At 36.4% G+C, this 27,242-nt stretch overlaps 4 protein-coding genes across 7 annotated transcripts; all 4 read right to left on the bottom strand.

Annotated features, from left to right (window-relative positions):
- Window positions 1–722: 722 nt before the first annotated feature.
- Window positions 723–4,398, bottom strand: LOC110416078 (UBX domain-containing protein). Its single transcript, XM_021427915.2, has 4 exons — window positions 3,411–4,398; window positions 2,028–2,198; window positions 1,602–1,805; window positions 723–1,359 (listed from the first exon to the last, which is right to left on the bottom strand). The coding sequence occupies exons 1-4, from the start codon at window positions 4,185–4,187 to the stop codon at window positions 1,132–1,134; spliced, it is 1,380 nt and encodes a 459-aa protein (XP_021283590.1). The 5' UTR covers window positions 4,188–4,398; the 3' UTR covers window positions 723–1,131.
- A 340-nt stretch (window positions 4,399–4,738) lies between these two features.
- LOC110416088 (HIT-type Zinc finger family protein) lies at window positions 4,739–6,654 on the bottom strand. Of its 2 annotated transcripts, none has more exons than XM_021427926.2 (5): window positions 6,516–6,628; window positions 6,341–6,416; window positions 6,077–6,236; window positions 5,919–5,960; window positions 4,739–5,797 (listed from the first exon to the last, which is right to left on the bottom strand). In XM_021427926.2, the coding sequence occupies exons 1-5, from the start codon at window positions 6,593–6,595 to the stop codon at window positions 4,920–4,922; spliced, it is 1,236 nt and encodes a 411-aa protein (XP_021283601.1). In that variant the 5' UTR covers window positions 6,596–6,628; the 3' UTR covers window positions 4,739–4,919. The 2 variants fall into 2 exon arrangements, with proteins under 2 accessions (XP_021283601.1, XP_021283609.1); XM_021427934.2 differs by having other exon boundaries at window positions 4,740–5,797; window positions 6,341–6,413; window positions 6,516–6,654.
- A 465-nt stretch (window positions 6,655–7,119) lies between these two features.
- LOC110422809 (aluminum-activated malate transporter 10-like) lies at window positions 7,120–9,256 on the bottom strand. The gene is made up of 6 exons (XM_089784827.1): window positions 8,917–9,256; window positions 8,679–8,819; window positions 8,267–8,539; window positions 8,052–8,170; window positions 7,813–7,956; window positions 7,120–7,703 (listed from the first exon to the last, which is right to left on the bottom strand). Exons 1-6 carry the CDS (start codon window positions 9,254–9,256, stop codon window positions 7,230–7,232), a joined length of 1,491 nt encoding a protein of 496 aa, XP_089640953.1. The 3' UTR covers window positions 7,120–7,229.
- Window positions 9,257–11,704: 2,448 nt separating this feature from the next.
- Window positions 11,705–17,431, bottom strand: LOC110412257 (Serine/threonine-protein kinase WNK (With No Lysine)-like protein). 3 transcript variants are annotated; one of them, XR_002444851.2, is made up of 11 exons: window positions 16,799–17,431; window positions 16,270–16,359; window positions 15,978–16,077; window positions 15,705–15,746; window positions 15,547–15,606; window positions 13,383–14,945; window positions 13,045–13,149; window positions 12,792–12,929; window positions 12,545–12,670; window positions 12,164–12,461; window positions 11,705–12,057 (listed from the first exon to the last, which is right to left on the bottom strand). XR_002444851.2 is itself a non-coding variant. In XM_021422785.2 (10 exons), exons 1-10 carry the CDS (start codon window positions 16,906–16,908, stop codon window positions 12,273–12,275), a joined length of 2,523 nt encoding a protein of 840 aa, XP_021278460.1. In that variant the 5' UTR covers window positions 16,909–17,431; the 3' UTR covers window positions 11,705–12,272. The 3 variants fall into 3 exon arrangements, 2 of the variants coding, with proteins under 2 accessions (XP_021278460.1, XP_021278470.1); XM_021422785.2 differs by having other exon boundaries at window positions 11,705–12,461; XM_021422795.2 differs by having other exon boundaries at window positions 11,705–12,461; window positions 13,045–13,146.
- Between the last annotated feature and the right edge of the window lie 9,811 nt (window positions 17,432–27,242).

Here is a 27,242-nt window from a genome sequence, read left to right as displayed (position 1 = left end):
AGGTGTGATCCCCATGGCATATACAGGCAAAAATCACCATCCTAAATGCCTTCACGCGTTGCAGGAAAAGGAAAAGATAACAATATTGAGGTTTTGAAACATTGTTATTTCATCAAGGGCATGGTGTTCTTGTTTTTTCTTTGATAGAGACTGGAGGTTTGTTTCATGTCCACTTCAACCTTTTCAGTTTCACATAACCCTTTAAGTTCCAGTCCATTTGAATTATCAAAACTCTCAATCTCTCTTTTCTCTCTGTGAATCTTTAAGAGCATGAGCATACCATCCAATATGGGCTCTCAATTTCTTTCTTTCATAGGAAAGAATCTTTCTGTCTATTTCTGGCTAGTTTGGCCAAGCTGCACCATTTTTCTTTGCTGAATTCTGGATGGTGGATCCACATTTATTAAGCGTGTTAGTTTCAACAATCTGCTTCACGTCCCTTCTATCTTGAACATCTAGTCGACTTCATCAAATGGGTGGGAATGCCTTTTGGACATCTGCTGCTAACATAAACATGATGACCCAAAATTTGTTGGTTTGCAAGAGAGAAGACAGTCCGTCACCCAATTCAGAACCACATAAGAAATATAATGCACCATTTCTTTATTTAATCTTCATATAAAAACGCAATCATTATGACAAAAACTAAGGTGGCGGTGGCGGTGTGGTTGAGAGATTGAGAGGTTCACTATTGTTTGGTTGCACCCCCCGTAAACCTTAAATATGATAACCGTGACAACTTTTAATACTGTGAACTGCAAACAGGTGTGCTTGGGAATTGGGCAGCGATGAAGCATGGCTTTGTTCCAAGGATCGCTAAGTTTAACAACTCTAAAGGGTGTAGAAAACTATGTACATGTAGCTTCTAACGTCGCAACGCTAGACATGCGACAGAATACAGAACACCATGATCATGCAGAATTCTTATAATAATCCTCAAAGCCCACGTCTGGGAACGGTAACTCAGCCGGAAAAGTGGAATATCCAAAGTCACGGAGCTATCTTTGTCTCAATTTATCATTGCTAATTATGTTGAAAGGAGAAAGAAACATAAGAAAATATGTACTCTACTTGCAGGAATCTTTGAAACCACCATTCATCATACAACTTGACACTATCAACTTCTTCAGACTAGTTTAGCTCCACAAAAAGGCTGGCCTGAGGATGTAATCCTGCCTCTTTCAATGACAAAGAGCGCTTCTCTGAACCATAAGCAACTCGGGGGAAGTTGGACACAAGGCTGTAATCCTCAACTTCTAAGCAACCCAAAGAATCAACATAGTCATAAAGTGATTGGATTGTCACCGAACTGTGAAACCTCCTTTCTTTACGTTCACCCGTAGGAAAGCGTACCAAAACCTGATTTGCCAACAGAACATGCACACATTTAATTTCGAAATGAATAAAATTAAGTGTGTCAGTAGGGAAACTTGAAAAAAGCAGGGGATGAGGGAGAAGGGGAAAAAAAATAAAACATTACGGTCATATCATTGCAAGTTTGCAGCAGAATAACAGATCATTTGAACTGAGATATGAAAGGTGCTTAAACCAGCATAACTAGAACTAAAAACAATTAAGTTAAATCCAAAGAAGGAAATTACTTGTGTAACATTTGGCCCTTTCTCAGGTTCATCACCAAGTGACAAGGCCTTCTCTTGCCGCATTCTAGCTCGGGCTGCCTCCTTTTCAGCAGCTTCACGTGCTGCTCTTTCACGAGCCTCTTCTTCTTCCTTACGTTTCTGCTCAGCTTCTGCAGCTTCCCTTTCCAGACGTTCTTGCTCCTCTCTCCTCTGCCGTTCCCTAGCCTAATGTCATAAAAGGAATCACAAGGTTAAGACAATGGAATATCATCAGTCAAATGGCACATTTTTTAAGCAATAAATCCTATCAGTGAGAAAAAGAGGATTATTGGTTTTCATTTTTAATCTTGGAATATCCTGATAGCAATGAAGCAAAAATGAAGAATGTCATCTGGCCCAAATGAAGTAAACATTACTAAAGCAACTAAGATTAAAAAAGCAGCCTACTTGATCAGCCTCAAGTGCTGCTCTGTAAGCAGCATCTTGCTCCTCCCTTAAGCGCATGTTGTTTCTTCTCTCTTCTGCATCCAACCTTGCTGCAACAAGAACAGGAGCACTTTCTTCAAGCACTCTCTGCAGTACCATGAGCATTTCTTCAGGAGATTTTGGTCCCTCAACCTGCAGAGAAAGGGAATAGTTCATTGTAATACTCAATAGGCAAGACCACCATTCACAATATTGGCATTCCTGGGGTTTTGTACATTCTGAAGTAACAGGCAAAGAGACCGAGGTCTAAGAAAGAGATAACTTCATGCAGCATGTATCATAAAGCTGGAGTGAGTGCACGTAGGAAACTAAAAGTTAGTCAAGATGAGCTAAAACTGCTTGCTTTTTAACTGCAGAATATTTCGACTTCTCTTTTCTAAGAGTTCCCCTCAAATAGATTCAGATATGAAGGTAAAATTCCTGACAAGAAAGATTCTTAGTGGAATGAGTAAAAAGGTATTTTCATCACGTAGTATCTAGTTATGCTGCCATTAGTGATCATTACCCATAATCAACTAGTATAAATTAATACAATTGACAGCTTTGTGTCAAGCCTCTTAAATCCTCATTCAACATTTAGGTGGAATGTAAAATAAGACAATGCTAATAAAAGTATATAAACCTGACTTGTAAAAGAGAACAAGTTTACACATACACGCTCACAAAGATAAACTCATTCAATCAACCATTTATAATGACAAGTCAAGGGAAAGCAAACCGAAAGTTGAAGATAATGACAAGTGCTATTAAAGTTTCAAATAAGTTTTCTAAAACATATACAAGCAAACATAATTAACATGTAATTAGGAATGAAGAAAGCATGATTTAGGTTTAGGCTGCATCTCAAATGCAAGGAAACTAAAAGGTAATGCCAGACAGAAGTATGTTATAAGTCTCAAAATGACTTATGACAGAATATGAGGAGCTGGTATCTGGAATACGAAAGATCAAATAAGATAAGCTTCAGTTTAAACTTAATCATTAAAAGATTATTTATTCAGCAATTTCTTTTCTTTAACAAATAATCGTTATGCATAGTTTTTGGCCATGTAAAACTTAACTTCCTGTCAAAGTAAATCAGTATTGACAATTACATCGGAGCAGAACCACCATGAAAAATTGACAATTAGATTCAAACCTCTGATTTTCACCCATTTATCCACAATCAATGTGATTAATTGCACTCATAAATTTATCTAAAACTATGAACTATGGGTCAACTGCAGTTTCTGACTTTTGCGAGAGGATGACCGATCACTGTGATCTTTGGCACTCGAAAACGGTAACAAATTACATTATCAACAATTTTATCCAAAACAGCAGAGAGAATTACACCGTTGATACCTGTTGAAGAAGCGCGATCCTCTGATTAGTAGCGGGCATGACCACGGCACAAAACGGGAACCTGGAGGCTTTGAAGCTATTACTCATTTTGAAACCTTCACTAGCCCTAATGCTCCCGCCCCACGCCACGAAATTCTCATTCACAAAGGACGCCACCGCCTCCGAACACAAAGTCTGTTCGCAGAATACAGGCGAATCCGGATGGTCCGGCGAGTGCAAATACACAAACAACAGTTTAAACGCGTTCCTCGACCTCTGCAACGCGTCCACGAAACCCTCGCCGACAAAATTCGGCCTCCTCGTTCCGTACTCTCTCTCAAACGCCGCCACGAAATCCATCGCTTCAGAAGCCGCAGCGGAGACCGAGACTAATCGTGCCGATGATTCCCCTCCCCGCCCCGATCCCAGCCCCATCATCCCAAGGGAATACGAAAGAACTCCGCCCGCGGCCCATAAGCCAAGCCCAACAGCGCCCGAAATTAAACCTATACTACCGGATATCACGGAGATCGGTAATGTAACGAGTTTCCACGCTAAACCGGAGGAGGGAGCGGCAACAAGACCAGAACCGGAGGCAGATTCGGTCCGGTTAAGTGATTCGCGAGGATCTGAGTCAGAGTTAGCAGTTGAAGCGGAGGTTTGATTGGCGGAGGTGAAAGAAGAGATGGCGAGTTCCAGGTCCCAACCATGGGCCTGGAGGATCTCCGTACACAAATCGGGATCTTCGACTCCCGTGATCGCTTGAAAATATGCCAATTTATCGGCTACATCAACCATTTCTCGACAATTGAACAAAATATTAGGGTTGTTTTTCTTTCTTGCTAGATATGAAGAACAAGAACAAGAACAAGACGATGCGACTTTCTTGCTTCTTGTTCGCGTGGGGTGGGGGGTTGAGGTTAGTTAAGTAAAAATGGCCTGGAATGCTCTAAACAATGTTGGGGGCTCATGGATTGATGTAGATCGGGTTCAAATAGTTTGCTAGCGCCTACCAGAATCGGGCGCCAGAGTGTGGTGATATTACAAATCTACCATTGTCTTTTGCTGATGACTTCGAGCTGGTCTCTTTGGGTTTTTAGTCTAAAACTTTTTGACTGTGATGAAACGACGCGTTGTGAGATATGCCAGTCGATGTCGTTTAGTGTTTCACTGCGTTGACAATAAGATGAGTACGTTGCTTCCCCCCTTTTAGACCTGTCAACTGTTAAGGACTCAAGCGTGGACGGCCTTGATCCATACATATGGAGGTATAGGTTAAAATGCGGCATCACCACATTGGGTATGTTTTTATACCAAAAAGAAACGACGACCATCCCTTCACGTTAGATATCATTATCATACTGTGGCAAAAACTTTTCTATTAATATCCATTTTCTTCATTAATTTTTTAACTTAATCTGAAAAAATTTATTTATCCAAATCTACATGTAACCTTATACGGCAGATCTACATGTTCATGTCATACAACATTCCCAACTCAAAAATTGTTAAGGGATAGTGAATAACTCATTACATTTCCTCAATCAAAACTTTTCCCTTGTTTTCTGCTTTATTCTCCATTTTCGAAAAGCTTTTACTGCCTCCATAATCCATGAATGAACTCTTTTCTGCTTTTACCATGGCTCCTAAAGAAGACCATGCTTCCCCTGGTTGCTCATGAACCCAACACATAATGAAATGAACCTTCCTCTCAGCAAGCTTCAACTTGCTTTTGATTTCCGCTTTCCTCAACTTTCTTGGTTTCTCGGATTTCAACTCCTCTTCCCCAGCCTGAATCATCCTTTGCAGATCAAAAAGCATACAGATTAAAGCAGGACCTCCAAGAGAAAGTAGGGTAGCTACATCATCAACAAGAACCAATCCAAATTGCAAGCCACCAATATGCCTATATGCTGGGGAGCAAGTTTGCTCCAAGCAATAAGACAGAGCTTCCCGCACAGTTTCTGGCTGTCCAGCTTGACCCAATACACAGGATATACTCAATACCACCATTGCTGATCCTATGGCATCAGATTGCCAATCTCCATTGTAGACACGAAGTGTGAAGCAGTAGCTATACACAATGTCAACCAAATGAACAGCTAAAAGCGGAGATGGCTCTGTAGAAATAAGCTTGCGAAGTGAAGGGAGTGGAGTTTCAGGGCCAACAGGAATTCCACTTGATTGGTTGCTTTCTAGATCATCTTCTGGTGGCACTGATGCTTCCAGGTTGGCAATAGGTTGTACAAGCCGAGTTCCATCCCTGCTTAGACAGATTGTTCCAGCAGCTGGGTTCAACCACCAAGGATCCCAGGGCTCAATCATCTTACTCAATTCTCCAGATGCCACAGCTTTTTGGAACCGTTTCTTCTCTTCAAGAGACAAATCATCAAAACTAACCTCACGTCCTATAGAAAGAAAACAACAAATTAACTCGAATTTAAGTACAAGCAAAGAGAACATAATCCGAAAGATAAATCAATGTAAGATCAGATGAACAAATAAAACTTAGCATTTTGAATCTAATACCTGACAAAATCTTCTGAATAGTCTCATCGGAAAGAGTCGAATCTGCCAACAAAGAAAAGAAGAATTCAGATTACATTTTCATTAATAGACGATTCAATCAAGACTTGTTACAGGTAAGCTAACAAATCAAAGAAAAGTTTTTTTTTTAAAAAAAATACCATCATCATCTTCATCCACAGTATGGGTTTCTTCCTCCGAATGAAACCGTTTCAGAATTTCAAGCATTTTCCGTTTAATTTCATCGTCAGGTTGCAGTTGCCGCAGCTCCTCAACTACATTTTCTCGCATAAATGATTCAGTACAGCCAAGACTATGAGACTGCAATAAAATTACCCAAAGAAAAGTTAATTTTGATTCCATTCAAAATAATTTTTAAAAAAATTCATCTCCGATTCAACTTTAAAGCGTGAAATAGAGGTTACCTTGTAGCAATGAAGAGAGCAATAGCGGGAATTACATCGAGGGCAAGTGTATTGCGAGAATTGCTTCTGACACCTACTTAAAATCAGTGGAAAATTACGTAAAGATTAAACTTCACACATATAATTTAACATAAAAAGAAGAAATGACAAAACTAGAAGAGAAGGAAGAACATACACATGGCAGATTACACGGGACGGGGGATTCAACGGGGACGGATTGGAAAGGTTTTCTGACGTGAGGATTGTTTCCGCCATCTTTCAACTAACCCAACTGAAACCGATTCAATTCAGAAGGTTTTGATTTTGTTTTCAAGTAAAAAAGAGGCTGGAAAACCCTAGAAGGATCCAGGAAGTTTTGGGCTCTATTTGAGCCGACAATTTATTTTGGGCCTTGACCTAAACGACTTAATGTTTGGATTAATAGGAGTAAAGATTGGCCCAAATAGAGAATTTTTACTTATCAATCATAATATAGTGCATATTTCTTGGTGAATAAATTTTCACACACTTACGTGGATGTACATGAAGCCTATGAGGAAGATTGATGAATGTAATTTGAAGAAAAAAGGATTATTAAGTTTGACAATCTTTCTTTTACTTCTTTTTTTTTTTTTACAGTATGGTTATGGATTAAAATCCCACCTTAAACTTTTGAAAAGATTACTGTTACATTCACGAATCAAGCCACGCAAGCATAAAGCCTATAAGAGTTTATCAATGAGTCATTTAAGCATTGGCAAATAGGAATAGAGCGATTTCTTACTGTGATCCTGCTAACTTCTACTTGTTTTGTTCGATCTTTTTACACCACCAGTTTGTTTTGTTTACCTTTCTTACCATCCATGAATTCATTTTCACAAAAGAGAAAAATTACTACATTTTTAAGAATTCAGACCCTTTGAAAAGCCTTCATGGTTCCCTCAGATTGCTCTTCATCTGGTACAATTTTATCTTTCGTTTTGGTTTGCTTGGACTTGTCGTCATGGGTTGCGAAGTCTGCTAACTTCGCTAGTTCTTTCACAGCACCAACAAGGGCTTCAATCCGCACAGCTATTTCAATTAGTATAGAAGCCAAAGTCACCACTGGTATGATTTCCATGAGAGGGACCGTGGCTGTTGCTTCCATGGATGTCTTCATTTTTTTGTTTTCTGGCATTGTTGATGGATTCAGCAGATAAGAAAGGGATTTTAAGTCATTCTGGAGTTCTTGCACTGCACTGTTCATTTCTCCAATCAACAAATCTATAGTGGATGACTTCTTCATTGTCTTGACAGTATTGGCTAGCTCTCTTACGGTGCTTGAAGAGCTAGAGCTCACTTTCAAGCAACTAGTTCTGAGATGCTTCTTTATGAACTCAGCTGCCTGTTTAAAGTGTAAAACAAGTGATCATGGCAGCCTGAATTAGTACTCTTATTTTATCATCATGGAACAAATCATAACAGATTAAATCAAGTCTTTGAACTGGGATGACCTGCTTTTCTGAATTGAAGCAACTGCTGAGAGCCTCTATGCTGTAAGCACAGCTGCGCATTGATGCCCCAATTTTCAGGTATTGTTTCCATGGGTGCCGGAAGTTGAACCGGCCATGGGAAGGCTCCCACCTAGCAAAACTTGCCTGTAGATGGAAAATATGCCAATATCCTATTCAGTTCAAAAATTACACGAGGGAGCGTTAACAGATTTATGTACTTTATAAGTCCTGTCACTTACCATAGATTCTTCTGATGCCTTGGAGCTTAGCACGCACTTGTAACCTTGCAATTTTTTATCAGCCTCTTCGTTGCTGTTGGTGCACTCCCCACGGTGATTAAAATATTGTTTTACACAACCTGAACCCATAGTGGTAAGACAGGTTCTTAGCATGTCGAGTTGAAAAACAAACTACTTATATTATGAACCAGAACTGCAGAAAGAGATGCACCAACCATCCAGGGAATCTGCAAGTTTGTCCATGTTACGAACAATCAGGCTATGTAGTTCCTGACCAGACCAAATGGGGGAGACAATCATGATTACAATAATGCACAATGAAGTTCCAATGATAATGGTGGATATTCTTTGATGGGCCTTGTCAAACAGTTTATCCACCCTATATCCTGATACTGCAACGAAGCTGAAGGTGAGGATAAAGATCATGGCGCCATAATCAAACAGGGATTTTACTGACGGAATGAGTCTAGAGAAGGTTGCTACGGAAGCTGAAAAAGGAATTAAAGATAACCTGGTTTAGCAATATGCAAATTATATATGATTAACCTGGTTTAGCAATATGCAAATTATATATGATTACCTATCATAATTCATAAGCAAAGCCAATATCAAGATCACACTACATACCTAGTAGGAAAACTGAGGCTCCCACAACAAAGGGCTCAAAGCTCTCTCCTGATTGACTGGCAACCCAGTGAACCCCAACGGCAAGAAATCCGGCTAGACAAGTTCCACAAACTCTGTTCAAACATTTGTATAGGGCTGCGCCTGTGATGTGGTAAAGTCGAAATGTTCAGGTTAAATAACCTCCCTCTCAGGGTAAGAAAACGACAAGGTTTTGAAGAAGTTGGAAACATATACTTACCAACAGTTTGCTCAAATACTACTACAACTGTCATAACAGCCCACATAGCATTCCCTCCGACACTATCATACAACGGCCTCATAAAGTAGAACAGTGATACAATTGCGAGTGCCAATCCTACCTTAATGCAATGGATCAATTTTCTAGGATCATTAACCCCCATGTCCCATTCTCTCCTCAAAAACATAAGCACTTTGAAAGGCAAGCCTGAAATCAGGCCTTTTATTCCTAGCCAAGCCTTTCTGGCAAGCCCTGTTTCTTGAGTCAAAAACTCCGACGAGCCATCGGCCACCCTTATCCTCCACTCCACTCCCTCAAATACTTCCTTCCCATGAACCATCTTTTATGCTCGTCACGACAACAAATGTTTTTGGGAAATGGGATACGTTGAGATTATACAGAAACAATTGGTGCTATGTTGACAATGGGAAGCAAAGACCGCAAGGCACTGCAGAGCGGACCCGGCATGCAATGTGTGGCTGAGGCTTTGTTGATCCAAAGCAGTGTAATTATTGGATTATATAAAGAGGACATTTGGAATCTGATGTTTCTGATCTTTTCAAGAAAATGTAAACAAAATCAAAGCCCACCTGCGCGGGGATTCTAGAAGCAATTTCTTACTATTTTGGTGGGTAATAAGGTCGTGATGTGGACACATAGTAAAAGGTACTCTCCCTCTTGCAATTTTTAACTATGGAAATCATGCATCTTTTATACCATTAATGTTGCTATCTCTTTTATAAAGTAAGCATGATTTAATAGCCATAAATGCAATCGTCACCAAGCAACATTTATGCACAAAAAATCTTGTTACAAAATGAAAGTCAATGAGGCATATCAATTGGAACAAACTTGATAAATCTACTTGACATTCTGCCAGGGGCTCCAGCCTAGCTCTCTGATCATGTTTAGTTAAATGTTCTGTGAACCTGCTGCATTTTGAAGTTTAGATATCAAGGTTTAGTCTTTCGTTTCGTTCTAGGTAAACTCGGCAAGAATGTTAGCACTCTTTCGTGATCCAGATGGTGAAAGATCTTTTGATGGCATAAAACCAATTTTTATGTCGGGATGCTGCTGTCTGCTGACATAATGTGTCCTAAATTGAAAAGCTGAACGCCACCTGCCCATGATCTAGGTCATAAAAGTATTAATTCTACCTCTTTGTTTAACTGTCCTGCTAAGTGGATCTCTGAATGGAATCCTCTCTGATCTGTCTCATGCAGATAAGAAAATTAGGAAACAGCACCAACCTTTAGATAAAGTATCTCAATATCCTGAGTTTTTCGTAATCCGATCCTGGTACCTTCTGTACGTAGGTAATGACCTTGAACATAACAGTGCTAATGTGCCACTGCAATTCGTCCTAACCCTATCTTGGGGCTATCAAATAGTATACTAGGGTTAATGCAAAGGCTTCGTTTCTGAACCAGTGACATCATCATCATCTTTGCATTGAATGCAGCATTCATTCTGCAACGTACCCTGCGTCCGTAATCATCATCAACGTAGACTTTTGTTCGCAGAAGAGGGGGAAAAGAAAAAACTGATGTGATGGTTTTCCTATGAGAAACAAACTGCAATGTCCCGAAGATTTATTGCACATCATTAAGGAATAATTATCAGAAATGCTATAAACCTCAGGCCAAAGTGAATCAGTTATTCTTCTGCTATGTCGAATTGAGCATTGCAACTGCAACAAAACCTTCCCTCCAGTGATCTTCGACTAAAGTGGAGAGGCCAATATGAATCTATGAATTTTAATTAATATCATTAATTAATGACAAGCAGGATAACTCATTCTTAAAATAGTACAGCCCAAGCATATAAAATGCCCTCGTCAAGGGAAATTAGGTCATGAATAGGACCATCAAGGTTCCCATCTTTAAATAAAGTGGGGCACTAGGATACAAAACAGGGCTTGGATTGGGTTTTGCTGATTTCACTAGAATGGAGAGAGCACTTATCTCCTGATGTTGGTCTTTCCACAGCTGCAGTGCACTGGTTTGAAAGGCAAACTCAGCTATCAGAAGTTACCCTCTCTTCAGCCGGGTCTACTCATGTCTCAAAGTGTGACTATCATTTGCTTAATGTGTTAGTTGAACTAGCTTTACACTTTGCTAAAGCCAATGCTGACCTTCCAAGCTCTTTCTTAATTAAGGTTTTAAAATGGAAATCTCTTTCTAGAATTTGTATAGTTTACAATAAGTATCCCTGTACTGCATGGTATGGCAAATCCATGCAAGAGAATCTATTTGGATTAGCTTAATGGTGGAGGAAGCACCAGACACCAGCTAAAGCCGCATAAAATGCACACATGTTTTTAGATGTTAACCTCTCACAAACGGCATCTTCCTTACCTTATGGTTATGAAGAAGAATGGCATATTCTAGCATAAAAGTATACAGCAGTTCCGGTGCATACTCATTTTTGTATTTACTTCACCAATGGGACTCCATATGAATTTGGGTGAGTGTAGTATTAAGCCCAAATTACTGGTAGAAAAGGCTTTTTGCCTATGGTAAACAGGAATTAAACTATTACATCAGACTGCCATAGCTAATCCTTCCGTTTCTAAATTTGACACGGGGAAAAAAGGAGAAAGAAAAGAGAAATTTGCTTCTCTAGCATATGTTATCGCCCATGCTAGCCCTCTGCTTTCACGAAGCAAAAAACTTAGTGGAATTCTGTGCATTATCCAGCAGCACCAGTGCAACCACGTTAATCTGAAGAGAATTTTCAAGTGATTTTTCTGATTATGTACTGGAACATCACTGTGATCAGAAGAAAGTATATATTGCAGTGGTGTAACAGAATTGCCTGGAAGATGCAACATTTGGAAAGACAAAGCAAGCTAATTTCTATTGATTGTTGTGCTAATCAAACAACAACAGACAGACCAAGAAAAAATAATTAGCGGTTAGCCTACAACTAACTGTGTCATCTGCTTTGGATTATAAACAAATTATGGCAGGAGCAGCATCGAAGAAGCTAAAAACTAAGAACTATAGTTCAATACCCATCATTTAGACCCCTCACATGCAAAACAGATTGGTTCGCTATATATGAGACAAGTTTGTATCAGGCTTTGCTCCTTAGGCTGGCAGGCTCCATATCCCACAGTCTTGCCTCCCTTTCCAGAAACTGTATAAGAAGCAAATAGATCACTTGCCACTCCTTCGAGAATATTTCCTAGTCTATCAACCATATACATTGTGTATCTAAGGCAGTTGAAAATGTAATGAAGAACCTCCTCTATCTTCAGTTTTGGCTCTTCAATTTCCAGAACACCAATCACAGCAGGCCCTTCAGATGTGAATGCTCAAGGTACTTCTGGAACCCTTAAATATGTGTTCTAATTATTGAAGTGTCTCAGCCATGCTGACAGGAGGCAGCAGCAAAGGTTGCTGGTAATTGTTTGATAGGGAAATCCCACCATCCATGGCCATGCTTTCCTGATTTGCAGAATCAATCCCACTGGTGCCAGTTTGCTGCAGAAGAAGGAGAAGGGACCAAATTATATCTGTCCTTTCCACTTGCTCGGTTGCCTGTCATGTTCGCTAAACCATTATTTCCTTGAAATCATATTTAAGTTAGTTACATTGCTTGAATTTTTAACTTCCATATTTACCTCAACCATGAATCGCGCCCATATCTTATCTTCTTGGAGCTCCATCACTCCCTTCAAGATATACAACCCAAAGCCCCTAATGACATCAGCTATCTCAAGAAACAATCCTCGATCTTCACAGAGCGTCTGCAACAAAGAAAAGAAGGCTCAGTCAAACAATCAATATTGTTTAATTAGCCACTTTTGAGGAGACTTTCTTTGGTTTTTTACTCTCTTTTTTTAATGAAATTTATGTTCATTTCCATACCTCTATAAGCATTTGGCCAGGTGGATTTAGGTCCTGAACTACAATGGGGATAGTCTGAGCCCCAACTTCATATGCCCATGTAGCACCACCACTCATCTTGTTGTGTTTTGGAAGCGGGCCATTCTCTTGGCCAATAAGCTAAAGTTCAAGCAAGTTTTTTAACTTGTTAGTGTATTGCAATCACCAAATCTGAGCTTCTTCGGCATCACATTTCACTGAAATAAATAAATAAATAAACAAACAAACTGTTTACCTTTGGTTCATCAGCTTGTTTAATCTTGTCTGCATATTTGGTCACACCCTGCAAGAAAAGCAGGTGTTTGATGGTCCGCTCCAATAAAAGATCAATGCTCAACTGCTGCATCATGGACAATAATGTAAGCCAGTTTATCAATGAAACCAATGCTTTATTGTTTTACAAAAACTTTGATGTCAGACATAATTTTAGATGATATTGTTTGATAAACTAGAGAGCTAATAGCAATTCTTAAAGTAAACAAAATGTATAATCTTCACAGAGTTCTCCAGATAATAGCAAACACATTTTTTCTCAGTATATACTCAATTAAAGCAAAGACTAGTGGTTGGTACCTTTCCACTATGAGGGATAATCCCTCTCAACTCTTTGATACGATCTTGGATCAGCTGACGGTCTTTGGGCCTTGGTCGAGTACTTTCACCAGGTTTAGCCCTTTTCCTGGTGGGCTTCTTTGATGTTGCGACAGCAGCATGTCCAGAATTGACACTATAGCCATCATCTATCCATAAACCTACTTGTGATTTTTGGTGAACCTCTTTGTTGAATATAGTATTATTACTCTTGTCCCAGTTATGTGAATGCTGCACCAGATTCATGCTCCCACCAGAACAAGAAAGACCCACAAATTGACCTTGATGAAAATTAGACGATCTTTCAATTTTCCTTCTTTTAGTAGTCGAAAATTGATCCTCAACAATAGATTTGGTAACGTAAGAAGAATGACTAATACCATCTAGAAGCTCTTCAAGGCCTAGTTCAGAGAATAACCCTTTTCGCTTGCCATTCATGGAATGAACATCCAATTCTGAAATGGATTCTGACATTCCAGAACTCACAGCAGCGTTATCCCCATGCAACAATGGCATGATAACATCTTCCAAGCACTCCCCAGTTTTTCCAACTCCAAAATTCAGTCCCACATCATCAAACAGATCATATCCATCATCATGAACAATTGAAGATTTCTCTATATTAGATATGAACGTGTCAGTGATGGAATTAGCTGTTTGTCTGACTGGAATGTCAATTACTCTATCACCTCTGACCAGAGTGGATGACACTGAGGTAACTTCTTTTGAACATGAAAGATCACTAGTCATTGTTGCTCCTGCTCCATTGATGTTTTGGTGAGGTGAAGGAGCAAACCACTGAGAAAGATCATCCAGTGCAAAGGAGTTGGAGAGATCTGTTGTGAAGTCAGCTGGGTTAAGCTCCTCAGGGATTCTTTGTAGGTTAACTACACTATCCAGAAGTCCACCAGTACTGCCAAACGAATGCAGGTTCTCTGCTGTTTTCCCAAAGCTGGTTACAATAGGTAATTCTGCATCAACCAGTTCTCCTGTGCTATAGAATGAAGTAAATGTTGAAGCACCCTGAAAATGTTGTTCCGTTTTTCCACAGAGTAAACGACCATTTGCCTTTTTTGCGTTTGGAGAATCCCAGATGCCCCTTTCATATGGCAAAGATGTCTCAAATGAAGTCAAAATTGAACCTTCACTACTCCAGGTACTAGGGCAAGGGGTATCAGCAGCCAAGCAGTTACCGGTCTTACCAGATGATATGATTTGAGCTTCTGCACTAACAGTTTGCAGTTGAGTTCTGAGATGAGATAAATTCTGTTGCACAGAGTTAATTCTCTGGTCTTGAATCTCACGCATAGAACAGAAGGATTTAGCGAGATTTGTCAAGGAACATGGCCTGCCTTTTGGCTCTTTAGAGCAGCCACCTTGTTCAGTTGTCAGATTCTCATTGTAAAAATTTCCAGATGCTGCTAGGGAAGCAAAAAATCCATCTAGATTGCAAGTTTCACTTTCCAGGGGGATAAGCCCATGAAAACTTTCCATGGCGTAAAATAACTTCTTTGTTTCATCCAAAAATTCCAATCTCTCCAAAATCTGCAAGAGCAGCAAACAACAATTAGTATCTTTCAACAATGCCAGTGCTACTGTTAGGGCATAGGATGGATGTTTACTTACATATAAAGTTATCAATCCTTTTCCTTTTAATTATGCCTTTCTTAAGTACAAATCTAAATATAAAATATACAAACCATATACAATAGTTCCAACATGTACTTTAAGGTACTCAAATCCAGTCAGAGTTTATTTTATAATCAGAGGTTATCATCGCTACTTAAATTTGAATCCATGAAAACATGATTAAATAAGACTGAAACTAGAATTTCCAAATACTCAGAAACAACAGACAATTTTCTGTGGATGGCCTTTTAATTTAGATATAAGATCTTCTTACAGTTTCATATAAAGACTCCTAAGAGACCTGCATAAATATAGACATTTTTCCAGCATTTCCATCCATAAGAACTTAAAACTGTTTGGATTTCATGTCGGTAGCAAGGAATGACAAATTTAAAAATCTCACACTTAACAAGTTAACATATATGGCTTCCATCATAACTAAGTTGGGTGATGTACCTCAGTTCAATAAATTTTCATAAGGGTGAAAATTATTTTATTCATTTTCATTCATACTAACCTTCTGTGTGGATCCAAACTGAACCACTCCCCGGGTTTCCACGGAGATTATTGCAATTGTCTGCAGATCATATTTGATTGTCAATAAATTTAGATTATACTGACATAGAGAAAAGATACTCACGTAATGGGGTTGAAACACTGTCAAATTGAAGGTACCTTGATCCCAGATGAAAATTGGTTTTGAAAATCAGATTCATCCTGTAAAATGAAAAAAAAAATTGTCAAATCATAGACTAAAAGGATTGCCTCTTTGACTAGCTTATTTCCCAGATGCAAGAGACAAGGTGATTAGACAAAAATTGAATTAAAAAAAAAGATTATGAGCATGTATCAAGTTTTGATGCATTGACAGTTAAAAAGTAGTCCATAAATGAAAACCAAGAAAAGGAAAGAAAAAAAAAGGGAAAAACAGAGAAAGGAAAAAGGTACCTGAAATATATTTTGATTTCCATTGGAATCCCAAGCTTGACCATGGGAGTCTGAGAAAATCCATTGATGCTTTCCTGTGAAAGCTGCTTGGCCAATAATTCTAAGTTGACAAAAGAACAAGATTTGCCCTGTTAGAGATCTTGTAGTACTCCAAACTTACTCTTTTTGTTTTTAAACTAAATTATCCACAGAGAAAATTTTGGCAAATTAGAATGTATTTTCACTACAGTTACTGGATTTTCAACAGGAAAAACCAAATACTGAAAACAGAATACTTGATAACTAAGCATACCCTTGACCCAGGAAGTGAAACTTTAGAAGCATACTATCAACCAAAGGCCCCATTTGCTCTTCATAGTAGGCATCTTCCATTGTTAACAACCTGTTAATATTCCAAGAGTACAATCTATAGTAAGCAAAAAAATCACAGTCGAATCTAGTAGCGAACACAGAAAATGATGTTTATCACAGTAAAAAGTCTCTTTCTCTGCTTCTTAGAGGATATATAATGAGTTGCTAAGAAATTTTAATAAGAAAATAACTACTCTTGAGGAACTTTTATTTACAAAAATTTCCAAAGAAAAGAAAACTTGTTTTCTGAATTGAAACATGCAGGCATACTTGACAATTTCCATGAGAGGGAAAAAAGTGATAAGAGTATGCATATAAGAAAGGTAGTAATAAAAGTTTTAGCAAAAAAAGCAGATCTTGAGACAAACTAAAAGCCAAAGATGTCATAAATTTGGAAGAAGCAAATGACAAATAGAGAAAAACAAGGACCAAAGAAATATGTTATGAAACAAACAAACTAAAAAGTTTACATGGAATTTCTCAGATCAAAGCGCCAAAAAACACCATAAGACCACCCATTACTGCAACAAAGATTCTTTAGTGTCTCCTTTAACACTGAACCCATCTCTGCTTCACCCATTTTCACAAAAGCTAGACACAACTTCACGCTCCAAAACTCACTTCCTTGAACCCCATTAAACGACTTCGGGTCCTAAAAGCTAAGCTGAAACTCTAGTTACACTAAACTCCCAACTGCCTCCTCTTCTTCTTCTTTTTCGTCTTTTTCTTACAACAGAAACACTCAAAACAAAAGCAAACAAGAAAAACCCAGAAAACGTCTGAGAAACAAGAGCAAAAGGGTACAAAAGAATGAGCTTTTTGTTTATGTCTTTGTTTCTCTGCCGTAAGAGAAATGAAAACAGAAAGTGGTCGGTGTGAGAGATAGTGATAAAAAGCGGGGCTCAATAATATTTATATATAGGATATAATAAAGAGAGGGGGAGAGAGAGAGAGAGAGGCAAAAGGAAGAGCCAATATTGATGATTTATGAAGCAAAGGAAAGAAGGGTGGTGGTGGTTTATAGTTTTGTCTCACTTTGATCTCTTCTTCTCTTTGTTCCTTTTCTCTTTCTGTATTTTTCTTTTCTGTCTTTCTATCTGTATGCAAGGGGTTTGTAGTAGTAGTAGTAATAATTTAAAGATTGTTTCTTTCGTGACAAGAACGAAATCTGATACAATCCAAGGTTGAAGGGAACAGTGAGATCCTTGAGCATTTAGTGATTTAAACAGCGTACTTTGGATATCTTTGCCCTTGTATTTTCTAGGTCGGGTCGTCGTTTTGTTTTTGATTTTCTCATATGTCTCATCAGAAAAAGGAAAATCTCTGATGGATATGTTTTTTATAATTTTGGTTTTATTTATATTATTAAGAGATATAAATGGTGATATATCTTTTTCTTGTATACTTTTTTTTAATGCAATAACGAGGAATTGATAGTTTGGATCAGAGCTTAAATGGGAAAGGAATTTAGATACTGTATTTATTGTGAGATTTTGTGAAGATTTACTTGTGGTAATTTGCATTTAATTCTTGCATATATGGCATATCTATGACATGATGAGAGTGAATTACGTCAAGATCCTTTCTAAAAATCTTTTATTTATTATATCTTCCAAAATCAGGACATGCATCATCATTCCTTTTCCTATTATTTTACTAATATCAGAAAGTTAGTGTTACATTAACCTTTTTAATAAAAAAAAATTGGGCCAAAAGTAAGTGTTATAATTAAACGCATGAAAACATTACTTGCAATGAAATGTTTTAATAATTTTGAATGTTATATGTTCATGCAATCTTGCATATACATCCCTAATTTGAATTATAAATATAAAAAAGACTAGCATATAATCTTGACTGCTAAAATGGGTATTACAGCTTTAACGAATTCCGGAAAATGAGTAATTAATAATGTTCGTAAAAAGGAAAATAAAGTACACTATTTAACTTGAGAAAAATATAAAGAAATTTGAAGAACTATGTAATTGGAAAGTACGGAAAGAGTTTGATAGACAGTTTTGATCCGTCACAACCAGCCAATAATGGAATTGGAAACTCCATGTTATGTCAGGTTTGACACTGAGATAAGAAAGAAAGGAAGCCCCCTCTTTTTGAGGGAAAGAAAACCCACGATTTATATAAGTCATTTCGTTTACTTCTCAAAGGGCTTCACCAAAAGCCATGCCTTCACTGCTTTTGAATAACGAAAACCCTTCGAATAAATGATTTAACGCAATATTGTATCAAAATTATTAATAATACCACCATTTTCTTTAATTGAAAATACCAATAGGCATGGATATCTTCATTGTCCATTTTCTCCACTCGATACTTGGAAAGAAAATGATATACTTAGTTCCACTAGGTATGACCATAAAAATATACCAGGGCATTGGAAAAAAATTCCATGTTTATCTCATGCCAAAGTCACCATCCAAATTAGAGAATGGCACACCGCATGCCACGTCCCTATCCGATCCCTTGGACAATCCAACCCAACTCAACCCGAGATGTGATAGTGGGCAAACATATAAAATATCCAGTAAAATTTCTTCCCTAATTGTGACTGCAACTTTGTATGTACTGATCATAAATACGTGTACATTGTACCCACTTCACAGATCCATGTTGTTTTCCCTAAGTTGCACCCCTTCCACTGACGGCTCAGCCCTAGCATGGGCAGCAAGGCAGCAGACAGAAGCGAGGGGGTGACAGCCCCGCCCGTGCAGACAGCAGAGAGGCAGCCACCTAGACCAGACCACCAATTTCTAGCTGTGCGCGAGATAGTAGCATCGACTAAAATAAAGACGTGGGCGGTGGGGACTGATCTCTGGACCAGATTGGCTAGACCTAGACGCCCCGACTTTTCACTGTGAAGCGCGTGCTCACACCACCACTGAACCTTAAGACCTTTTGTACTTTGCGTAAATTTAGTTTTATTAATACAAGGAAAATAATACAAATAAAATGCACGAAGACTAGCGACAGATAAACAAAGTCTAAGTAGCAACCTCTAATAAAACTCTAAAACAGAAAAGATCTCAAGTGACTCAACAACCACATGACAAAGACCATAACCAAAATGATAAGAAGATAAACACAAGGTAGACCAAATCTTTAAAAACAAAGAAAAATAGTAATTATAACATATGAATAATGACTTTTCTTAAAAAAAACATATAACTAATGACAGAAATAAGTTACAGTAAAATCAACAAGCAGTAGCCAATAAAAAAAACAATTTACTTTTTGATTGCTTCAATGAATTATTGAACAATATATACTCATATTCATGGACTAGGATATCTCATTCTATTTATTGCTATTTGGTAATATTACAATATGTTAATTAATTTTAAGTAAATTATAAAAACTTTAATAGTCTCATTTTGTAGGTTGCGATTGATGCTATATCTATGTGTAGGAAGCTCAAGTTTGTCAATATTTATACCCCATTTCCAATACAAAAAATAGACAAGGTTATATTCAACCAATTTGAACACTATTTTTGTATAGTGAATATCGTGAACCAAAAAGACAAAAAAAAAAAAAAAGAGGGAAAGCTAATGTTTCATACATCTATATAATTTTCTTATTCTTGGTACTATCATAAATCACAAATAAAAAGATACTTAATGCAATCATTTCAACACAATTATTTATGCAATTTAGCTCATTTAAAAACCCCGCAGCTAGGTTCCAAAATTACAGTGGATGATAGCACAACCCATAATCTCAAGAATATTTTATCGAAATTCCAAATTTTGAATTAAAGAATATTAGACTATCATTGTCTAAAAATCAAGATTATTATTTATTTATTTATTCTTTTTTTATCGCATGACATGAATAAGATTTTCTGTACTAAATATTAATTTAGTTTGTAAAAATGTAATCTCACAGTTGGAATGAGTAAGTGTGTGGGTATAATTAGAAAAATGTGAAGAATCGATCGGTCCCCACATTAGGGTTTGTGGGGTTTGTAGGGATCATTTTTTGATACCACCTTCTGCCAATGCTTCTATACCACCTCGACCTCGTGCTTCACGAGAAAAACTGTGAACAACATTGTTTCATTTAAAATTTGCTTGACGAAATTTACTGAGTGTGCCTTTTTGATAAATGTTTAGAGGGTGTGAAGTAAAATTGGGAACATCACATATATAATCGGATGGGTAGTGGTCCACTAAGCGTGAAATGCATATCTTTGGATGATCATTTGATGTGATCTGATGGATGACAGCAAATTCTTCTTCTTATTCAAATAATCTAGGATGACATTTCTCGTATATTTTAGCTTAATGGCATTTTTAAGTAGTTAATTTAAGGTTCTGGTTCAACTTTCTGTCTTTATTTTTATTAATAGTAATTGTTCAAGTTGAGAAAGAGGAAAAAAAAAGAAACGAGGTATAAGCAAAATGGGCAATGGGCAAAGAGAAGAGAGAATCTATTTATATATATATATATATATATATATATTGATTACTGTAATTACTTGAAAATAATAATATATACCAAAAATTTATAAATGCCATCTTTTTGTAATAAGAATCTATTTGGTCTAACTTTTTTCTAGCTTAAAAGTTATTATGAAGTTCTTATGAAAAATAATAACTTTTAGAATTAAACTGAAGTTGTTTGGTAAATTTTTTTTTATAAGTTATAATTTTTGTTAAAATTATGTATTTTTTTTAAGAGAATTATATTATAATTATTTTTAATAGATAAGGATATTTTTGAAACAAAAATAAAAATTTTCTTGTATTTAAAAAAAAAAGAGAAGAAAAAGCTCCTCATATGAGCTTTTCCTAAAGCTCTTTTTTTAAAAATTTTATTTATAAGAACTTTTCAAAATTTATATTTGACCTGATTTTTATTTTTAAAAAATAAATAAACTAAAAAAAAGTCAAGTCAAATAAGCACTAAGTGTGTGCATCCCTGGACAAGATCTGGATTTGATGTTGGATTGAATAGAGATAGATAAGGAGCTGAGATTTGAATCATTGAAATTATTGCTTTTTATGGTAAAAGCAACTAATAAAATAAATGAGAATTGGAATTTAGTTTAGGATATCATCCTCGTCTCTCCCAAAATCGCATGAATTGTCTAATTTTTGGTGAATTGAACAAATTTTCTGAGATTCATTAATATGGTATAAGTAATAGATTAACAAATAGTTGAGACAAATTAACATATATGCAAATAGCACATTCATTTTTAGCAAATTAGCCAATGCAAAGGGAAAAACAACTATGATGAATAGACTCATCATCCTTTAGTCACAGCATTTTTATTCCTTCATTCTCAACTTTTTTCATTTTTTTTCCTTTAATTTCCATCCATTCTCCTATATGCTTACGCAAGACACTGAAAGAAAAAAGTCAACATTTTGCTCTTCATCACTACTACTCTAGAGAGGAAGGTTAGATATTACTCCAAGTCCTAAGATGACTTCACAAGTATCAAAAGAATCAAAGTCCAGTTATAAACTATAAAAAAAAGGGGGAAAAACCATTGATCTTTTTGCATGTGTAATCATTCCAATTGCTTGATTAAAGGGCAACCTCATTTTTCTTTCAAAAACGAAAGCAAAAAGTTTTAAGTTCATGTTGAGAAGAAAAAATTCAACAAGTTTAAAGTTAAACTATCAAGAGATATATATTACTAATTTTTTTAGAAAGAGAAATTAAATTAGAATCTGAATTTCCCAAAACCTTTTCTTTTCCTGAGGAAAAGAAAGAATATATGTTGATGAGATACAAGTTAAAGCGTTGAATATGGGGAAGAAATAAGAAGTAATTGATGAAATTATTATCTGTGCGATGCATTATTGATAGTGATACATATTCCATGCAATTGGTAGATGGCTAGGGAATCTCCATGGAACTAATTATCATCATTTTCACTCGTAAAAACGATGAACTAGCCCCATACACTGTCCCTGGCTAGAACTCCTACTTAACATAGAGTTACCACCTACAGTTTTGTTTTACTCTATATAGCTAGCTCTACTTGTCCTTGATCACATGAACAAATTTTCTTCTTCTTGTACAGATGCAACACAGCTAGGTATCTTTCTCTCTATCTCTTTCTGAAAATGTAGGGCATCCAAGGTCCAAACTCTAAAAGCAAAGGCGACATGCATTATTCTTCATAATAGAATGAAAGGAATGTTGGGGCACTAGTGCATGAGACGGATACATGGGGGTCCCCAATAATATTTTCTCAATCTTTTCTCACAGTCTGAGAATCTTGACTTAATTAGCAACCTCTCCCCGCTCTAAAATTTCCACTAGCAAATCTCCTTTTCTTCCCATTTCTCTCTGCTCTCTTTTGGTTTTTTCTCATTTTCATATTCTTGTCCAAATCCACTCATCCAATCCCATCCCACCATCTGAAACCCTACATTGATCCTACAACATCGAATACCTAAGGTCCCCCTCCTTGTCTTCTTTTTACTATCATTAATCAAGCCAAAAACCAACCATTCTTAATTATGTCTGAAAAACAAAAATGATTGAAAAGCAACCTAAATTCTAAACCAAGTTTTTTTCATCAAACACATTCATTTTGCTGTTAATTGGTTAGTTAGCATCGGTAATAATAAGGTTTTGTTTTAAACGTCATGGCAGCCCGCTTCCCTTTAGTGGGTGGGTAATGCTCCTCAGAAAGAGAAAGAGAAAGAAAGGCAGTGAAACGACCCACCAGTGATTGCAGACGCAAAGTTGCAGCATCATTCCTCGGCATCGATCGCAGAATTCACACAAACCCTTCATTCTTTAGATAGCAAAGCTTATAATTCTGTCTCCTACAAGCAACACAAGCTTCATCATAGCCGTTGAGAATTAAGTCAACGGCATCAAAAAGCCCTTGTTTTTACCCTTTTTTTTTCCTGCTAAAAGAGGAGAATTAAATCTTAGAGCAAGATTTAGCTCATTAATGTCTCAAGAACTCTTTTTATCTTTTTAACTTTCCCTTTTGGTTGTTTATAAAGAACAAGTTAAGTCCTGCTTGCATTAGAAATCAAAAGTTGATGAATATTAAAGTGACAGTTTGAATTAAGCCAGAAGATGTCCCAATGGGATGATGATTGAAATTGAAAACAACTGAGATTTTGCTAGAATTATTGTGTCCTTCGAAAACGTACCTGATCAAAGCTTTATTCTCCTTTGCAAAACATGCTTTGCCCTGTAAAAAAGGGCAAGGGGTCCAATTTAAGGGCTACCGGACAGAAACTATTATTGAGTGTTATTATGTTATGTCTCTTTCTACCCACAGTGGCGCATGTGATTGATTTCTTTGCTTTGTGTAACTTTTGTTTGACTCGCGGTAAAGCGAGTTTTTAAGGCTCTTTTCTTTTGCAATACTAATGGTAATAATAATCAATTGCAATAATAATACTAACCCGACTAGCCAATATAATTGCTCAATCTTTTTTGCAATTTGAGCTCCAGAAATCACTAGGAATGACAGATAATTTCTTGTTTCTTGAACCAAGTGCCTTGTCTTTTCTTGTTAAGAACCTTTCAAAAAGTTATCATAAGTTTTTTCTAATTCATTTGCCAGCTTAAATACACCCAAAAAAAAATTATTTTTTAATTATTTTACTGCTTCCATATTTCAACTTGATTATTTTTATTTTAAAAAATAGTAATTAAACTCGATTTTTCAATAAATGAATGTATTTATGGTTGAATCAACTTGAGTTTAAAGTATCATTCCCCTTTTTATTTTATTTTATTTTATTTTATATCTATGTTGACAATGAGTACCACTTGAGAACTTGGGGAGAAAGATACGAGAGCTGCTTGGGGTTGTTCCTAAGCAACTCAAATGTCGTTATTACATAATGGAGAATTAAACTTAGGTCTCAATTAATGCCTTTTGGAAATCTGCATAATTCAATTAAAGCACCGTCTATGAGATAGATTATTACATATTAATTTCTTTGGACAACATGACAATAATCATGATATATATTATTAAAAATATTAATAGCATTGATACACAACAATTTTGAATTTTAAAGATTTCTTTTACCGTATGGAAGATACTGCCAGATAACATAGAATTAAAGTGTATTTGACCATTGAGAAAAGACACAAATTAAGTCGAGTGTTTCCTACCAATTAACAGTTAAGTCCAAGGATATCTAAAATATATGTAAAATAGTTATCATTTGATTCATTTCACATAATATCATCTACTCGAGCTAGATGCTGTTCTACAAGGATGCTACTGCTGAACCTTTCTCCACATTTATGGGATTCTCTCCTTCATCATAATTCATAAGGCTTTGTTATGTTCATTGATTGGTCTCGGTTGACATTCTCAAAGACGTGACTGACTTCTTTGCAATAACAAAGTGAAGATAATTTCCTGATCAATCTTTTACAAATATAGGGTCATTATGTATATATATATATATATCCAGTAATGATCCAATCAAAAACTTCTCTCTTTTCTTTTTTTTCCTTCTTTCCTTTCGGCTGAAAGATCACTAAAGAAGGGATATGCAAACCCCAGGGTTGACCCCCTAAGGGGGAGGGTTAGAAACTAACGAGTCAATCAGGTCAAGAAAAGGGTTATGATCGGAAGAGTGAACTACAAACCAGAAGTGGTTGAATGTTTTTAATGAAGTGACCACTTTCAAGACTTTATCATTATGCAGGTACAGAGATGTTCAGAAAGGCTTTTGATTCTTTTGTACTTCCTTTACTTGTATGTTTAGCAACCACAATTACAACTTTCGAGACTTTGTTCATGGCCTTGAAAGAAATGCAATATTTCCACTGTATTATTCACCCCATGGAAAAGTAAATTAATGGGTTCTGTCCCCATGTAGTTGTTTTTTCTTCTCTGCCCCCCAAAAACACAAAAAGCTTACAAGGAATCTCACTTTCTTTGAAGCCAAAGCTGACAAGGCAATAGAGTTTGCCACATAAGCTTTAGGATTGTCCAGTAAAAGTGCTACAGAAATGCTAATCATGCGGAGCCCTCCAGCTTATGGGGAAAAACTTATATAAGTTTTCATTAGATTTCCATTAAAAGTTATCATATAAAAATTAATTTTGAAAATAAAAAACTATAAATTAATAGGGTTTCATGAGAAAATAATAATATGTAAAAAAAATTTTAGAACTACTGTATACGCTCAAAATTTGATCAATAGTTATTTAATGGTGAGAATTTTGTCACAATTTTTAGTAAAATACCTTTTTTAAAAAATATCAAAATTTATTAAACTTTTTTCAAATTTCTTACACTTGATCTATGTAATCAGGCCTTTTAATCTATGATTTGGATTTTTAATTATAATTTTTATTTAATTTTTTTTAATAAAAAAACTCACAAATTTAACCTAATCAAATTTCTTAAATCCAAACCCTCAAACTATCATCTTATCACGTTGTGTACATATATTTATATATAAAAATTTTAATAAAAACTTAAATTTACGAAAATCAACCTCAAACTCATAGCTCTTTTTTTTTTAATAGCAAACTCATAGCTCTTACCCTACTTATACATAAATCTCTCACATTTCACATTCTCATGAATTATTATATTCTAACTCCTCATAACTCTTTTACCAGGGTTAACGACTAAAATTTTATTCTGATTTAACTAGAATTCAACAAAGTAGTGTAATTTTTTTTGAAAAGTAACAAAGTATCTTAATTTAACTAACATCTAAGATTATCTCAACGGGGTGTGTGTATATATATAGAGAAACTAGATTAATTCAAGACTATCTCAAAACTACTGCTGTACTTTTCATATTTTTTAACCTCCAAACTTGGTAAAAAGTCAATGTGAATTTACCTTTGTACGTCTCACATATTCAATTACAGTCACTCTTGTCCTCAAGGCTGTTAAATATGCACAATCATGTATCTTTGTCGAATATGAGCTGGGTAAAGATATAGCGTGTGAAAGATCAAAAGCAAAGCAGCTGTGTGCGACCAAATATTGAAAACTTGTTTGCTGTTTTGGGTAGGAAGTGTGCAACATCATTAAAAGAGATGGATTGTGCCTTGGTACTACTGTCCACTACGAACTGGAAAAAACAACTAGACTAGACGTCTAAAAGCTAGCAAATTGTAATTTCGTTAGGAACTAGTTTGATATTTTTACTTGTTTTGCTTTAAATTTTATGGCAAAAAGAGAATAAAGCATACCTTTTTTTTGATCGCATGGCTCGACTGCACAAAAAAAGAGAAATTCCTCTGTTCTTGTATACAAACCCCCTTTTTTTTTTTTAAGAAGGCAAATTTGAATACAAATTCTAAGATAAAAATGGGAATTGATTCATTAAAATCTACCCACTGAAGCCATTGATAACAAGATTGAAATATGATTGCTTATAACTCCCATATGTCACGCCCTGACATCAAAAGGAAAGAAAAAGGAAAATGATAAAGAAGTTGACCGAAGAGCACAGTGACCATCGGCTGCATGCAATGAGGAAGGAAGCAAGCCAGCAAGCAAGCAAAGACCCCATTGCAGAAGCATTTATTAGCTAAAGCGAAAGAGGGTTTAAAGCAGCAATCAACCACTAATGAACCAATCATGAAACTCTGCATTCAAAGAGGACAAAGCGGTCTGCGCTGCAGGGGCCGGCAGGCCCACCTCAAGGTTTTTAGGACCCCCAAACAATGCTTAGCGGGGCCCATCCTTGGAAACAAAAAACAAAAACATAAACATCACTCCCGACAAATTATTTCCAGCCAAAGTTAAAACAACTGTTACCAGAGAATGTCGACCCTCCTTTGGTAGTTAGTACAAACATCTGTCGCTTCACAGCTTGGATTCTCCCTCCTTGGAACCCCAAACAAAACTATCACCCCTCTCATGACACCATGTTAATTTTTTTAATCAGCTGTGAATGTCTATAATTCTTTCTTTTGACT

This window comes from Theobroma umbraticum, unplaced genomic scaffold, assembly GCF_002168275.2.
Source record: "Theobroma umbraticum cultivar Fairchild unplaced genomic scaffold, ASM216827v3 scaffold_30.0, whole genome shotgun sequence".
Classification (NCBI taxonomy): domain Eukaryota; kingdom Viridiplantae; phylum Streptophyta; class Magnoliopsida; order Malvales; family Malvaceae; genus Theobroma; species Theobroma umbraticum.
This window is presented reverse-complemented; position numbering and strand designations above follow the sequence as displayed.

Excerpts from the sequence above, each read along its gene's own strand:
- LOC110416078 (XM_021427915.2), bottom strand. The coding sequence starts at position 4,187 with ATGGTTGATGTAGCCGATAAATTGGCATATTTTCAAGCGATCACGGGA. Across the intron at positions 2,199-3,410 it reads GGATCGCGCTTCTTCAACAG|GTTGAGGGACCAAAATCTCC; the intron begins GTATCAACGGTG and ends CTTTCTCTGCAG. Across the intron at positions 1,806-2,027 it reads CAGCACTTGAGGCTGATCAA|GCTAGGGAACGGCAGAGGAG; the intron begins GTAGGCTGCTTT and ends TTATGACATTAG.
- LOC110416088 (XM_021427926.2), bottom strand. The coding sequence starts at position 6,595 with ATGGCGGAAACAATCCTCACGTCAGAAAACCTTTCCAATCCGTCCCCG. Across the intron at positions 6,417-6,515 it reads TCCCGTGTAATCTGCCATGT|TAGGTGTCAGAAGCAATTCT; the intron begins GTATGTTCTTCC and ends ACTGATTTTAAG. Across the intron at positions 5,798-5,918 it reads TATTCAGAAGATTTTGTCAG|GACGTGAGGTTAGTTTTGAT; the intron begins GTATTAGATTCA and ends TTCTTTCTATAG.
- LOC110422809 (XM_089784827.1), bottom strand. The coding sequence starts at position 9,256 with ATGGTTCATGGGAAGGAAGTATTTGAGGGAGTGGAGTGGAGGATAAGG. Across the intron at positions 8,540-8,678 it reads AGCCTCAGTTTTCCTACTAG|CTTCCGTAGCAACCTTCTCT; the intron begins GTATGTAGTGTG and ends TTCCTTTTTCAG. Across the intron at positions 7,957-8,051 it reads AGGCATCAGAAGAATCTATG|GCAAGTTTTGCTAGGTGGGA; the intron begins GTAAGTGACAGG and ends TTCCATCTACAG.
- LOC110412257 (XM_021422785.2), bottom strand. The coding sequence starts at position 16,908 with ATGGGTGAAGCAGAGATGGGTTCAGTGTTAAAGGAGACACTAAAGAAT. Across the intron at positions 15,607-15,704 it reads AATTTTCATCTGGGATCAAG|ACAATTGCAATAATCTCCGT; the intron begins GTACCTTCAATT and ends TATGATCTGCAG. Across the intron at positions 13,150-13,382 it reads TTATCCCTCATAGTGGAAAG|CAGTTGAGCATTGATCTTTT; the intron begins GTACCAACCACT and ends TCCATGATGCAG.